The sequence below is a fragment of the Leptonychotes weddellii genome, chromosome 10 (genome assembly GCF_054177405.1).
Source record: "Leptonychotes weddellii isolate Sample4059 chromosome 10, ASM5417740v2, whole genome shotgun sequence".
Lineage (NCBI taxonomy): Eukaryota > Metazoa > Chordata > Mammalia > Carnivora > Phocidae > Leptonychotes > Leptonychotes weddellii.
The window spans coordinates 115,507,434-115,523,271 of NC_138378.1; the positions used below are offsets into that span (position 1 = coordinate 115,507,434).

Genomic DNA, 15,838 nt, shown 5'->3' on the forward strand with positions numbered 1-15,838 from the left:
GAGTCTAGGGTGGCAGCTCAGGGCTGGAAGGGAAGAGGGTGGCTCCCAAGTGGCAAGGGGATGAAATGCACAGCCTCACCCCTTCCCGGCTAGAAAAACAGACCATTGTTGGGGGTGGGGGGGGCGTGATGAGAAAGAGAGAACAGTGGAGGTGGGAGAGGTGGGAGAGGTGGGAGAGGTGGGAGAGGTGGGAGAGGTGGGAGAGGGACACTCAGGGCCACTAAGATCACTCGAGGAATTCATCAGTTGGTGATGGCTGATGCATCCATTGGGGGTCTTGGGGCCACCTCACCACGTAGCTGTCACGAGACACTGGGAAACCATCGTTCTGGATTTGACGGACACTACAAATTAACTCACTACTGACGCCAAGCCTATGAGCACCCTTGAGATCCAGCTGGCAAGCGCGCCTGAACGTGCTCAAACTCAGACGTCCCTCCCTCCCCAAGACCCCACAGCCTTTCTGACACTTCCAGTGCCCTGTGTCCCCATAACCCTGACACTCCCACTGGGCTGCAGGCTCCGGAGGGCACCTCTGCAGGACAGGCACAGGGAAGGAGACACACGTCATGCTCAGCAAACACGCCCGACGACAAGCGGCCCCGAAGCCATGTGTGAACAGAGCCCTCAGGGCAGCCAACTGCAAGCCAGCAGCACTTGGGCCGTGAGCTGCAGTGAGTCGTCTGTGCTCTCGCGAACCCGGCCAAGTGAACAGCGACTTTGGACATGAACTAGAGGAGCCCAGGCTTCCGGACGTTCTGGCCATTGGCCACGCGAGGGCGCTCGTGGCCCGAAGACCGGCTCCAGGGCCAGGCTCCCAGGCGGTACCTTTGGTTATCTCCCGATTGTCGCTGAGGCCCCCGCACAGGGAGATGGCGATGGATGGCAGGTCTCTCAGGCTGTCCGACGTGCTCTCCACGCCGCTGTCGATGCCAGAGCTGCCCACGGACTGCGGGGACTGGTTGGCAGACCGGGCCCCGTTGTCGCTGGCGTGTTTGGAGAGTCCAGAAGGATCTCCGCTGGGAGAAGGAAGAGGGGAGATGTTCTGACATCACAGACAGCAAACGGCTCCCGAGTAGTGAAGGAGCTCATCTCAGGACCATGACAAAGACAGACAAATGAAATCAACTACCTTGGGAGAGAAGCAATTATTTTAGCCTATTGTCCTCCCCGTGTCGCCTTCCAAGCCTACGTGAAATGAACGGCAGGGAAAGCACGCTGTCCTCAGAGGCCACAGATCTTGCTACCACCCTCGGGGGCCATGGGAGAATCTCTCCTGGGGAGGGAGAGGGCTGTGCAGCTGCCCCCTCTTGGCCACTGAGTGGGGTTGTGGGCCACCACCCCCCGCGACGCGACTGTGGTGTCTCCCCGGCAGCCAGCCTTGGGGCCTGCCTTCCTGTTGGGAAGGTGGGAAGCCAGCCACACAGAGATGGCCACACACGTGTCTCCAGAGAAAGTCCATTATTTACTGGCAGCTTTTCACAGTAAAATCCGAGCCTCCCTTTTCTTACTCACCTTCCAATCAAATATAAGGGGGGAAAAACCAGACTCACACAGATTAACACAGAAAATGATACGAGGAATAAAAGGAAATTTTACTTTTTGGGAAAATACAGGGCAGCCACTTCAGGATCCATATCTGTGAGGTCATCCAAGTAGACGCCGTCAGCACCAAGATGCCTGCTTCGTTTGTCTGAAAGAGCAAACGGGTCGAGTCAGAGCCCTGGTCTCCCATGGACTTGTGAGTAGCTCCGGAAAGCACTTAAACAGAATGTGCAAATTTGCTCCAAAGTGTCCCCCCTGGCCCACGAATACACGAGCTGGAGGCCGGCAGCGCGGCAGGACTCCGGAGGCCGACTCACCGAGGCAGCGTGCAACCCCACCACTGCCAAGAGCGTGCCCCTGACCGAGTTACACGACCTTGACGGGCTCCGTCCCCCATCTGTGAAGTGCCTGACGTGTACTGAGCACTCAATCTATTGAAGCGACTGCCACCATCATTATTCAATGATGAAAGCTTTCACTAAGCACGTCCTGGGATCCATAGTCCCAGGCCCGGGGGCCTACACGGCGCGTGGGCGGTCACCGCGCACCATGACCGCGGACTTCCTGTTTCCTTCTGCCAGAGAACTACGCCACTGGTTCACACAAATCTAGAAAACTGCACCACACCACGCGGTTAACTGAGCAGGCCTGACGTCGCCCCTCCTGACGTCGCCCCTCCTGACGTCGCCCCTCCTGACGTCGCCCCTCCTGACGTCGCCCCTCCTGACGTCGCCCCTCCTGACGTCGCCCCTCCTGACGTGCCACCATGTGTATTCCACCAGCCATTACGGAGCAGTGACTATTCTGAGCACAGAGGAAACAAAGGTAAACCAGACCAAAAGGTTCTTGATCTCATAGAGCACATATATTCTAGTAGGGGAGTTCCCGGCAAAAAAAAATATAAACAAGTGATCCCCGAAATAGTGATACGCAGCATGCAGAAATTAAAACCAGGCAACGTGCTAGACAGAAACTGGGGGCAGGGCATGAGGAGACCAGGATTAGCTCAATAATCAACTTCCTCCAGAGCCCCAAGTGGGTGAAAAAGACTTCATGCCTCTGGATCTTAGCGCCCCAATCTAGAAAGTGAGGGGGCTCATGACACCCCCCCGCCCAAGGGTTCCTTCGGTCTGATTCTATAATTAAATTCTGCTAACATCTTCAGCAGAAAGCTGTCCTGGTCCGGCCTCCCCCTTGACGCACTAGGGACCTCCAAGGGAAGGATCGGGAACATGCAGAGCACCAAGTCTACACAAAAGGAGCTGGGGCGCACCGGCCTTCCCACCTTTTTTCCTGGAAGGAGAATCTGTCTTGCTTGCCATCGGGGCTACGCTGGCAGAGAGGGATTTGGGTTCTTCGATCGTAGGTAAAGGCGGGGCTGCCGCCCCCAAGGCCTCAACATCTTCTTCGTTCACCAGCTGCATCTCCGTGGGAGGCCTGCCCGACTCTGGAACGGGCAGCACGGGAGGCCTGGCCAGGGTTGGCGACTGGTCACTAAACGCATCTGAAGACTCACTCTGGATGGTCTGAAAGTGCATCTTTTCACAGATTTTTCTACTGTTTAACGGGCTGCAGTCTTTCATCTTGTGTGGAGAGGACTATGTCGAAGGGGCAGAGACAGACAGACAGAATGGTCAGAGCACGGGCAAAGAGAAAAAAGGAGTTAACCGAAGAAAAAGTTAACCCATTAACAATCTGCACGACTGTCTGCCCATTTCGCAGAGAGACAGTTAAGCCTCAGGAGTCACCCGGTGATTTCCCTTCTGCCAAAAGAATCTAACCAGAAGGATACGAGTTCCAAAGCACATGAACTTTCATATAAAACATCAACTGCCAAAGAGAATGAAGTGGGATCGGTAAAGGCCAACAAACAGAAGTAGCTCAAGTACTCAATGTCCATCCATAGAACGGGAAGTTACTCACAGGATGGGTAGTTCGCAGCAATGACAAGTGAATTACAATGACACATAATAGCATGATGACGGCTGCCAAGCTCATCTCTGCTGTGAGAGGCAGGAGGACATTTATCCTTCTGGGGGGGGAGCAGTTTGAGTGGTACCTGCAAAGGGTGGGGCTTCCAAGTGGCTGATTAAGCCCTGCTTCTCTCTGGGTGCAAGTCCCGTGAACACATTCACAATGCGAAAATGTACCGATCTGTGCACTTACGATCCGGGCATTTCTCTGTACACAGGCTATGTTTTAATAAAGTTTATCCCCAAAACTAAGTGAATAAGTGGTTGGTTCACATAAGTGGGAAATTAGCATTTCTGATTCTACTTCTCCAAGGAGTGTCCAGTTAGGGAAAAGATTTATCCGAACAAAAACCAAAATGCAATTTCTGGGGTTGGAGGGGAGAGGGAGGGTATTCATTCCTGTATTCGATCTCACGGCTCTAGCACAATGAAAACAACGCTATGGCCCGTCTGTGGTTGGGAGCGTTTTGCCAGAAGAAGTGATGGGTTAGCACTTCACTTTCATGCCACTTCTCCAGCAACAAATGACATGAGCTTGTAAAGACGGCTAGCTGGGTCAGCACTACAGCTTGTGGGCAGAGAAATCAGCATTGTCCACAAAAGCTAAATACAACCCAGAAAAGGAGAGCATCCACAACTCTACCTCAACAGATCTTCCCTCCATAGAGTTGCCCATCGGGATTCTTAATAGGAATGCTTTCAATGTTCACTCATTCATTCATTCATATTACAAATATTTACTGGGGATACAGGAAGTTGGAGCATCTTCTAGGAGCTTTACAATGTTAGAAAAAAATTTTATAGTAATATATTCAAGATTCTTTTAATAGACTGCAATATGAAACAAAATTTCGTGAAAGAAAAGATTGTGCCCGTTTCATGTTTTTAGAAACTATCTTCGATGTATGGCGGGACTGAGGGGGAAAAACGTACCTTTGCTGCCTGTGGCAATTCTCCCCAAAGCCAAAGCATTTCTAGGTTATTCTTCTGCATCGTCCTATCGGTGGCCTTACTGACCAATTCTGAATCGCTTTTAGGTGTTGAAGGTCGAGAACCTGAAGGACTTAAGAAAAACACAAATCCATGATTAAACTGGGAAGAGAAACTTTTTAAGATGTTTTTTGGTCCAGAATTCTATGGTTCAAACAGCCCAGAAAATGCACACAAGCTTCGTGACATTCCCCTCTGTGGCCACCAGGGGTCCACAGAACACACAGCCAGGTGGAAGGAGCTCCCAATTTGGGTAACCTATTCCAACCTGCCCCCCAGTTCCAGGTAAAGTTGAGAAGAGGCATGTAGAAAGGAAAATTAAGGAAAAGAGAGATGAAAGTAGAAAGGGAGAAAAAAGTTTGTTCTCATCTCCAAACCACCCATCCTTCCCCACCTCCCCCCAAGCTCCCCTCTCCTGCATTCTCAACTTCCAAACCGAGTCTGTCAGCTCTCAGTGCAAAGGGGGTCCTGCCTATCTCAGACATGCACCCATTATATTCTATTTTTAAAATATTTATGAATCTGCACTGGCTTCAAAAACAGGGAAACTGCATCACGTGCCAATTTTGCCGCAAATTCCAGATGCCAAGAATAAACTCAAACTCCCTCACGTGGCAGGAGATTTCATTAAATACTCTATCTTCCAGGAATACTTCAAAGATCCACCTGTTGGCTAAGGCTTGTTCTGTAACAACGTATCACGAGGCTTAATTCTCAGGCCAGCTTTTAAGTGGTTGTAACTTGTGTTCTCGTCTCTCCACCTTCCCTATTTCTACTCTTTAGACCTGAACGAAGTTTTCCCTCCGTCCAGCCAGAGTGACCGGCCAAGAGTAATCAACTTGTCTACAAACTTCTCACAGTCTCCTAAACAACATCTGGATGAGAAAATATATCCATTTAATCTCTCCCTGCCTTTACTCTCTTGCGTCCTTTCCCCCAGAGTAAGACGACGGTGTTACATGACGCGGGGGACAAAGCCGCCATGTTTTCCTTTCGCACCCCCTTCCACAGACCTCACACTCTCCTGGGTCCCCGCTCACTGTCGTGCCTGGCCTCACAGACCTGTCTGAGTTAGATTTCAACTCCAGCTGAACATAGTTTCCTGTCAGGACAAGGAGCAGGCAGAGATGAAACCAACAGGGACCCTGAATGGCTAAACTGGGCCCAGATCTCTTCAGTCCAGCCATTTGGACCAAAGAGATTGACTGCTCTCTCTCTGTCCTCCATTTCACACCAAGGTGCTCAGAGGCTGGTTCATCGCCCGTGGTGCCCACAGCCCACCAAACCATCCAGGTGGTACGTGGCTACAGTGCGGCCCTCACGCTTTATTTTGCCATGTGTGGACAGGAGGATCCTGAGGCAGCATATCGTGGGGGTGTATACAGTGGGACAGCTCTCCCAACACACAAACACGCACACACGCCCTGTTCCGCCCAGTGGGAAGTGGTCCCACAGGAGGAAGACTGAGCGCCCCATACATCTAGGCGGTAAAGTGCTCATCGCCTCCCAACCTCCCTTGCTCCCTCTAGCCCTGCACAATTACAGGAGGGTCACTGCCTTCCCGGCACCGGTGTGTCCACAACCGTGACCTGAATCCATTTTTTCTCCAGAGTCATCGCAGAAAAAGTCCACTGTAATTGGCTTCCTATCCTCAACAGCATTGCACCCAAACCTCAAATCACTGGTTTAAAAGGCTCCTGCTGTTACATTTTACCACAAAAAATATAATTTCTATTTTGTGGAACAATAAATTGTCTTACCCTCTGCACTAAAGTCAGTAAAGCCCGTTAGAGCTTTTCTGGAGCAGGGGGTCAGCACACTTCGTCTGTGAAAGGCCAGAGACTGAATACGCCAAGCTCTGTGGGTCATGCGATCTTTGTCAGAAGCGCACAATTCTGCCACAGTAGCACAAAGTGGCCACAGACAATACGTGAACGAACCGGCTGTAGTCCCATGAGACCACGGTTGGCCCACCGGCTGTGGTTAGCCAACCCCAGCTCTAGAAGAAGGCGAACGCTGAGCACAGGTCTCCTGCGGCGCCAGCTCCAGAACACCAGCTGTCCCGATCCTTGCACAAACACCACAAGCCCCAAGTTCCCACAGAGCTATTCAGGTTTGCAAACTCATTCATAGAGAAACGAGCCCTGTGTGGAAGTCACGAGCTCGGAGTCCCACCTCTCACGCCCGATACGCCACCGGGATAAATGGCAGTAACACCGGCCTTTGTCAAAAGGATTCTGGACGCAAACAGACACTCCACGTTCTGCGGGATTCAGACTGACAGAAGGTAAGTCGGGGAAAGGTCCCCCAGTGCTGGGTGTGATTCAGGAGAAAGACGGTGGTCCCGAAGTTTCCCATTATCAAATATGAGACTTTTAAGGTCAAGGGTTGTTCAAAAAAGTAAGCTCACAAGGTCCATGATGGGTTTTTGTAAATAATGCATTTATTAACCACGTGATAGTTTTCAGGAGTTTGCCAGTCCCACGTAGGCAAGTTAGTTTTAATTGTTCACAGCTTAGTTTACCTCCTTTCAAAATGGCCTTTCCTCTGTACATGTAACCTCCAAATGAAGCACATCCTGAGAAGTGGCTCTTTAATCAAAAAGAAAAACAGTTTCCTATGCAGAAGTCAATCAGAGCTTCATTTGTTAAAGTTTATAAACCATGTACATCCACCACGTAGCTTGGAGTGTGGACGACATGGAGGGAATGGAGGCAGGAACCTCAGAGGAAAATATAAACCTACGACCCTAAACCTAAAGATCCACCCTAGGCTACGCCCCAAAATTCCATTTTAGAAATGCTGGGGCAACAGGATTCCATTATTCAGACAGTCTAAGCAGCTAATTAAAGAGCTATAATAACTCCCCTTACACGAAAGATCTTATAAACTTATATGTTGAACAACCCTAGACACAAAGCAAAAGTCATATTACCAATTTTTATTTCATTATTCTGTTTTGCAAAGCACCCCACAAAATTAGGAAGAGCTATATGCTTAGCCATAATAATTTCCAGAGAATCAAATTTAGTCATGGAAAAAAAAAATCTAATAATCTACAAATGCTTAAAATCAAAGGCAAAAAATCATCTCTATGTATTTCCTTCGTAAGTAATTTGGTTAGTCAAGTAGATTTGTAAGAGTTAGATCAAAGGTTTCACTTATACAGGCTCTATGTGTTTTCCACGTAAGTAATTTGGTCAGTGATAAACAGACTTGTAAGAGTTAGATCATAGTTTTTATTATCGAAGACATCCCAGTGGGGAAAAGAGCCCCTCTACCTTTCCGAAGCATGGAAGTGGGAAGACTGTGGAGGGCAAGAGCTAGAAAGGCCTCCCTCGGCCGCAACCACCAAGCGGGGGGCAGTCCTTTGGCAATCTATCGGGCTACTGGATACCACGTGATATACATTAAAAGAAAGAAAAATCATAGGTCAATTAAATTGAACTTCATATAAATTCTTTGACTACTCTCCACAATAACATTTGTAAGAAAATGAACATAGTTAGGCATCTGACAACAGCAGAACACTCTCTGTTGAAATCACTCAGAAATCAACATGAATTTTTTTGAACCACAAGAACAGGAAACTGCCAAAAGACTCATTTCACTTTCTATTTCATCCATATGGGCCATAAAAGATTGTTGTTCTCTGGTCAGAATTTAGTGCTTAATCAAACTACATTCTCCAAAGAATTGATCGTTTCTGCTGCCAGTTGTCTCTTTAAAGAAAATACATAATTCCAAGTATGGAAATGTATCTATTTATCCTAATTTGTCATTGCACTTGACAGCAGTCAGACCCACACGATGTGACAGAGTCGCTATTCTGGATTCATATAGCAAATCATGAAAGACAGGGGAACATATCCAGGGTTGTGTTTTAAACATTTATTTGAAGCTCTTAAAATTAATGTAGAGTGTTTGAACAGATTTTTCAACCTGATAGTGGTTTTTAACCATCCCACGTAATTTTCTTCCTAAAGTACTGTCTTTTTCCCTCCTTAGGGTGCATTTCCACAGACCTAGGGAGACGATGTGGGAGGTTCCAGAAAGGCCTAGTATCTGCACTGTCCATTATGACAGCCACCAGCGGCCCATGGCTATCGAGCACATGAAGTGTGACACATCCAAACCGAGGTGGTCCTTACACGTGACATACACAATGATCTCAAAGACTTAGTATGAAAACAAGAACGTGAAATATCTCATTAAGAACTTCGTGATAACGACTTGATGATATTTTGGATATGCTGGGTCAAAGGAACTCCATCATCAAAGTGAACTTTTTCAGTTTCTTTTCACCCTCTAAGGCTGGCTGCTACAAGACTGTAATGTCCTAGGTAACCAGCATTCTGTTTCTGTTGCATGGGGTGGGTCTGCAGACAGACCTCCACGAGGACACCTCCCAGGCCCCCAGCCCCACCCTGGCAGACTAACACTCGCTGTCCTGGTCCTGGCTGGAACCAGGCATGGGACCTATCTAGTTCTCTCGGACTCGGGCTCCAGCCCATGCTGCTCACTGTGCTGTCCCACTGGCGAGATCACTCTGGTGAAACTGGAACGAGGAGTGGTGTTGGGAGGACTCTGGCTTTAGGCAGGGAGCCTTTGCAGCAGGGTTCCTACACTTCCACTGCAAACCACAAGTACATCTAAAACATGAGGAACAAGAATGATCCAAGGTTGGGGCGCCTGGGGGGCTCAGTCGGTCAAGCGTCTGCCTTCAGCTCAGGTCATGATCTGGGGGTCCTGGGATCGAGCCTCGCATTGGGCTCCATGCTCTGCTGGGAGCCTGCTTCTCCCTCTCCCTCTGCCCCCCACCCACTGCTCATTCATTGTTCTGTCTCTCAAATAAATAAAATAAAATCTTAAACAAAAAAAAAAAAGAAGAATCCAAGGATGTCCCTGTCACTAAGATCGGTGTTTCTCAACCTCTTTCCTTTTTAGCGCACCTCCGGACAGCTGAGGCATCCTCCCACCCCACCCTGCTGTGGTCCTCCCTCCACCGTGAAACTTGAACACCACAGATGGACTCTGAATCTGCTTGTGTGTGAGGCCCCGTGGAGGCCACAAGCCATTATAATATCTAAGAATTCTTTGTTGCCTAAGAACCAATTTTTGTCCCAATGGGGGTGATATGGTCCCTGCTGAGAACACTCGGTTTCAATCTGTCCCCGCCCCAGTCCTTCTGAGAAGGGCTCCGAAGGGGTCACATATTCTCAGAGGTCTCACTGACAACAGGTCTCTGGGATCTTCAGGACGGCAATCCGCAGCCTGAGCAGGTCTGGCTCTCCAAGTTTATACCCGATTCTAGGGCAACATCAGAGTTATACTAAATATTCCTGATTTCAGCAGAAGGGGTTAAGCATGGGGCGAAGGCATCATTCTAACAGCCCAGAACCACCTTGGTGGCTCCTGAATCATACTTGAGGGCTAAGTGTCAAGAAAGGCTCGGCCACCTGTTTTCTCCTGCTGACAATTAGCCCTGAGGAACCACAGTGGTTTTGCTTTCAAGGTCACCTGTGGGGAGTGAAGAGCCAGATATGCAGCTTGATTATGATATCAGAAGTTTATGGTCTGCACATGTCCTTTTTCAATCCTGATCTGTACCTCCTACTCGAAACTGCATTTTTTCGCTTTTTACTTATATTTCACTATTTTATTAGACACGTTTCCTGTCACTGACTTTAAATCCTCTGGACCGGGGTGAGTGAACGCACACACTTCCCGCAGCAACTTACCTGGCGCTGGGTGACCACTCTCTATCAGAATTAGGGTACGATGCTGACTGAGGGTAAGTCATGATGGGGGAAGGGCTTTCTTTAGAAACATCTTCTTGGAACGCAGGTATATCGTTAGGAAGAGTTCTGGAGGGAAAACAAAACAAAACAAAAGACTAACATCAAAGAACTATTAGTGATTATTAGTGATAGATTCACAGTAAAGGCAAGTTTCCCTTTTATCTTGATTATCTCTCTAAGTTCATTGTAGATAAACATGATCTCTTTCTGACCCACCCACACACATTGCAGGCAGAGGAAAAACATGATACACAGATACACAAAAATGTGTTCGTGCTTTGGCTGGATTATAAACGTAAAATGACTGTATTCAAGCCTCTGGGCTGATAGAAGTGCACAACGGTGATCCTGCGGCCCCGAAACTGGGCCCAGGAGGCTGGAAAGTCTTACTGTGCACGGGTAGGGCTGCCAAGTAACTGAATGACCACACACAGACCATGCTTCATCTGGCAGAATAAATAAATGATATAAACCAAATGAATCTTATAATTACAAAATGACTGCAAAGCTACCTCATTTCAGGTAGAAAGCATCCATTAAAAAAAATACGATTCGCTCTTTCAGTCACACAGAGGCCATCTATCCATACTTTTGATGTTCCCTGAAATATCCGTCACTAAGTTCTGGAATTAAAAGCCATGAAGGGATGGCAACTATAACAAGCCCAACCACCAGTTTCTGAGCCTATAGCTGATTAGAGGCTATAGTTAGAAAAAGTGACATTGCCAATTTGCCTGTATTTTTAGCCAAGTGGGGGAAAAATCCTATTTTGGATAATGAAGCAGAGGGATACTCCTGATGTTCGTTATCCCTTCTTTATGTTAACAAGATACAAAAATAATTATCAAAAATTATACTGAATTTTAGGGGTGCCTGGGTGGCTCATGTGGTTAAGCGCCCGACTCTTGACTTCGGCTCAGGTCCTGATCTCAGGGTCGTGAGATTGAGTCCTGCATCGGGCGCTGTGCTCAGCAGGGCGTCTGCTTGAGATTCTCTCTCCCTCTACCCCTCCACCCCCCCCTCAAAAAAAAAAAAGAAAAATTATACTGAATTACATAAAGATCTGAAATATCAAGTATACTTTACAAATGAGTTTTGACTTTTAAAACCGGCCATTTTCACTAAAATAGTAATACACAGAAACCAAATTTCAGCACCCTGTTAAAAGCAAAGAAAAGTTGAGCAAGACGACCATGAAACCTCAGGCCTAGTCAACACTGAAAAGGAAAAGTCTGCTTGGAGAAAAAACTGGTCACATTCCACATGTACTTGTAACCTGAAGGCTGTCACAGATCAGTCCCCAGCCACACATCAGCCCAACGGCCGGGTCCACAGTCGGGGCCCAAATAAGAGCAAGCAGGCTCTGAAACAACAGTTTAGTGCATGAAGTATTAGTTTGCTCACTTCTCTGTCCCTTGGCTCTGTCCTAGATGCTGAAGCGACCAGACGAGGAGGTCGGGTACTACCAACTGCCTTGTAGTTGTAAGCTACCTCAGATCTTTATGCTCCTTGAGGTTGGGTCCACAGAGTTCTAAAACTCAGTCTAAAATGCATTCACATAAGAATAAGGAATAGTGGGGCACCTGGGGGGCTCAGTCGGTTAAGCGTCTGCCTTCAGCTCAGGTCGTGATCCCAGGGTCCTGGGATCAAGTCCCACGTCGGGCTCCCTGCTCAGCAGGGAATCTGCTTCTCCCTCTCCCTCTCCCTCTGCCCCTCCCACCTGCTCCTGCTCATGCTCGCTCTAATAAATAAGATTTAAAAAAAAAAGAAGAAGGAATACTGGGGGTGGGGGGAGGGCGGTAGGAAAGAGTTTGTAAGAATCATCTCAAAGAATGAATGCACCCCGACACAGATCTCGCCTTTCATGCACATTTACCTACTGCCGTCCAGCGGGTCGGCCTGGTCGTCCGAGCTCATCTCTATGGGAAACATGTCCTCATCCTCAGAGGTGTTCATGTTGTCGTCTCTTTTCAGGGTGTCCAGCTGGGACTTTCTCCTCCTTTTCCTTCTCTTCTTCACTAAAGAGCCGCTCGAAGGGGCCTCACTGGGAGGTAAGGCCTGGGCTGATGCGCTGGGGTCCAGGTTTCTGATCCTGTCTACAGAGCTCCTTTTCAGCTGACACTCCATGCGCGACCCTCCCTCTGACAGGATAGGGGAGGTGGCCAGGTACATGGGGATCACTTCCTAAAGGACAGAAAATAGTTCTCGAAGAGTCTCGCTAGTTTGGGTTTAAGGAGCAGGGGGATGCCAAAGGCCGGCCGGTGGTCCTTTAGGAGCACGAGCGCCCTTGGGGAGGGCCACGTGGGGCGGGGGGACTAACGGTCACAGCCACCACGGCTGGAGGCACAGGGCCAGATCGGACAGCCAACCACGAAGTCAACAACGCATTCAATGCCATTTTGTACTGAATCCTGCATTTTCATAATTGTAACAAAGCGAGGTAATGAGTGATTTCAGGCCACCCAGAGTCAACTTTGTTTGAACTATCCAAAGTAAAGAGGGAAATGAGCTTTGAGTCATCACATTACCTGGGAACTGGACTCAATTTGCATTTCAGTGTGTGAGGGTGGGTAGGTGCGAGGAGGGTGAGTGTGTGTGGTGGGGTGTGTGGGTGTGTGTATGTGTGCATGCACGTGACTGCATGTAAAAGAGAGAATGTGTATGCGTTTTTTAATATGCACTGAATTAAGATGACAATAATTAAAAACAAAAATACAGCTGACAGCTCTCCATCCCAAATGCCTGCCTACACCAGAGGGCATCCAGGTATACGGCCATTGAATAATTAGATCCTGACTCTCTTCTTAAAAAGGAAAAAATATATGGCCTGTCCATTTAAGTTATTTAATAATGATTTACCAGTTTTTTAAAAACTATAACAATCATTTTATTAATGACTTATTTATTATGAGCCACTTGGTAACAAGAAGTAAAGAATATATACAAAGGAGAAGAGAGAAACAGAAACCGGCTCCTGACCCTTTACAGTGGTTTCGAGAACACCCAAAGTGCTGCAGGTATACAATGAACATCTGAAAGACCAAGCCTTAGGCTGAGAGGTGAGAGGTCATCTTGCCCAGCTGCTCAACGGGCCAAACGAAGAAGAAATGCCGACAGTACTGACAGGGGGTTAAGAGCAGAGGAGAGTCCAGACTGGATAGGGAGGGGACAGACCTCCACAAACGGAGGGGGACTCCATCCTGGGGCAATCTGGTGATGAGGGACACAGGCTTCCCCAACTTCCAGCAGCCTTCCAGGGGCAGCCAGGGGCATCTGTAACGGGCAGAACATACTCTGGACTCCGAAGCCCCGTCCCACCCACAGACACCCTGAAAGCGAGCGGAGCAGGCCCAAGACCCTGCAGCTTCCATGGAGGCCTCGCCCAAAACACTTCTTCAACTCCCACAGCGTACAATCTGTCCACAGCTAAGGGACAGCAGAAATTTAAAAGGCAAGTATCCATTTGAGATGGAAAGAATTAATAATCGCGAATGAACGATTCTCAGAACCTTCCCTTTAAATAGGGAAGTAATTACAGAAGGGGTAATTACAGAAGATGGGGGCACAGGATGAGGATGCTGGTCCTCCTGTTATGTCACACCTTTGGGGACACCAAAAAGAAGAACAACCTGGGACGGTTTTATTCTGAAACTGAAACTATGGGGTCCGTTTTCGAGCCTGGAGCTATTTAGAGCCGTTCCTTTTGAATCACGCTATCTTCCCATACAGCAGCTAGTCTAAGTGGATTCTCATGAGGAATACAACACAGGATCCCTTCCACGTGGCTTTCTCAAAGAAGGAAAGAGTGAATGCTCACAGCGGCATTATTCCTAACAGCCAAAAGGCAGACACAACCCAAATGTCCACGAACCCACAAAAGGGTAAAAAATGTGGTGTGTGGATACCACGGGCAATGATTCAGCCCTACAAAGGGATGAAATCCTGAGCCCGGCTACGGTATGGGTGAGCCCTGATGACTTTATGAGAAGTGAAGGAAGCCAGGCGTAAATGACAACATACTTAGGACTGCATTCGTGTGAAAGTTCAGAACAGGGAAATCTAGAGAAACAGAAAGTAAAAGAGTAGTTGCTGAGGGCGCAGGAAGGTGACGGGGTGGGGGCTTGGGGAGAGGTAAGTGATAAGCAACAGGGCACCGGGTTTCTTCTTGGGGGGATGAAAATGTCCTAAAATTGACTGTGGCGACATACCTTAGAAGACTGAAAACCACCGAACTGTATACTTGAAACACAGAAACTCTATGGTACACAAGCTATATCTTTAGAGAGCTGTTAAAAATTTTTTAAGTAATAAAAAATGACAGTGACTTGGTCACTCACTGCACAAAAACTAGAACACTCAGCCCTCTGAGATTCGACACACCAGTGTAACCCGTATGCTTTGGACAACAGCTCGGATGTGATTCGGTTCCTGTCTCCTTGGAAACAGTGAGCACGCAGAAGCAGGCCAGGACTGCGGAGTCTTGCTTGTGTGGACACGGCTCGCACCCACCCTGTCAGGCTCACAGATCCCCGGTCCAGATCAGCAGCCACGCTTCTCTGCTGCGATGGTCTCCACCACCCAGCACCAGTGTTACTTCTCTACACACACTTCCGCTGGGCCCTCTAGATAAGCATTGCTCAAAATTCAAAACTAGGAAGTCACAGTGACCGCCCACAGCCTTCCTTACCTGATCATTATCAGTCTCTTGAACAAAAAATGCTTCTCCATTATCTCCCAATTTCATGTGCAAATCCACGGATTCCCCATTGATTTCTATGTCAACCTGAAGGAAAAAGACACTTCACTAAAACAGGAAACCTCACAGGGGATGCCATGTCTTTACATGGGCATCCTTTAATCACATATATCCCAAAATGACCTCACAATTCCACATCCCAATCAATCAACCCATCAGAAATGGAGTCTCCTTGCCCCCACCCCCGACCCCGCGCCCGGGGAGGCTGGTGATGGCCCCAGCCAGCAGAGCGCTGCAGAAGAGGCTCTATGAATTTCCGCGGCTCCTTTCCTCTGGAGAGGCTCACCCTGTATCCGGCTGCCATGTTGTGCGGCCACCCAGGCCACATGCTGAGGCCACGTGTAAGCATCCTGGCCAACAGCTCAGCTGAGAGCCCAGCCAGGAGCCCCCGGCCGCACAAGTGAGCGCCTCTTTAGAGCGGGTCTTCCAGCCTCAGCTCCAGAGGCCGAAAGCTCTGTCTAAAGACAGAAACACGAGGGGCACCTGGGTGGCTCAGTCAGTTAAGCGCCCGCCTTCGGCTCAGGTCATGATCCCAGGGTCCTGGGATCGAGCCCCACATCGGGCTCCCTGCTCAGCAGGAAGCCCGCTTCTCCCTCTCCCACTCCGCCTGCTTGTGTTCCCTCTCTCGCTGTGTTTCTCTCTGTCAAATAAGTAAATAAAATCTTTAAAAAAAAAAAAAAAGACAAAACAGGGGTGCCTGGGTGGCTCAGTCGTTAAGCATCTGCCTTCAGCTCAGGTCATGATCCCAGAGTCCTGGGATCGAGCCCCGCATC

The 15,838-nt window shown here is 48.6% G+C and overlaps 1 protein-coding gene across 1 annotated transcript in view; it reads right to left on the reverse strand.

The window, feature by feature from the left end:
* LPIN1 (lipin 1) overlaps positions 1 to 15,838 on the reverse strand; it is a 34,416-nt gene that overhangs the window by 17,967 nt on the left and 611 nt on the right. Inside the window, exons 2-8 of the mRNA XM_081797310.1 lie at positions 14,997 to 15,108; positions 12,186 to 12,493; positions 10,250 to 10,375; positions 4,452 to 4,581; positions 2,831 to 3,143; positions 1,600 to 1,693; positions 231 to 1,019 (exon numbers count right to left, since the gene is read on the reverse strand). Of these exons, the coding sequence (XP_081653436.1) occupies positions 231 to 1,019; positions 1,600 to 1,693; positions 2,831 to 3,143; positions 4,452 to 4,581; positions 10,250 to 10,375; positions 12,186 to 12,493; positions 14,997 to 15,108 (1,872 nt within the window). The remainder of the gene's footprint in view (positions 1 to 230; positions 1,020 to 1,599; positions 1,694 to 2,830; positions 3,144 to 4,451; positions 4,582 to 10,249; positions 10,376 to 12,185; positions 12,494 to 14,996; positions 15,109 to 15,838) is intronic.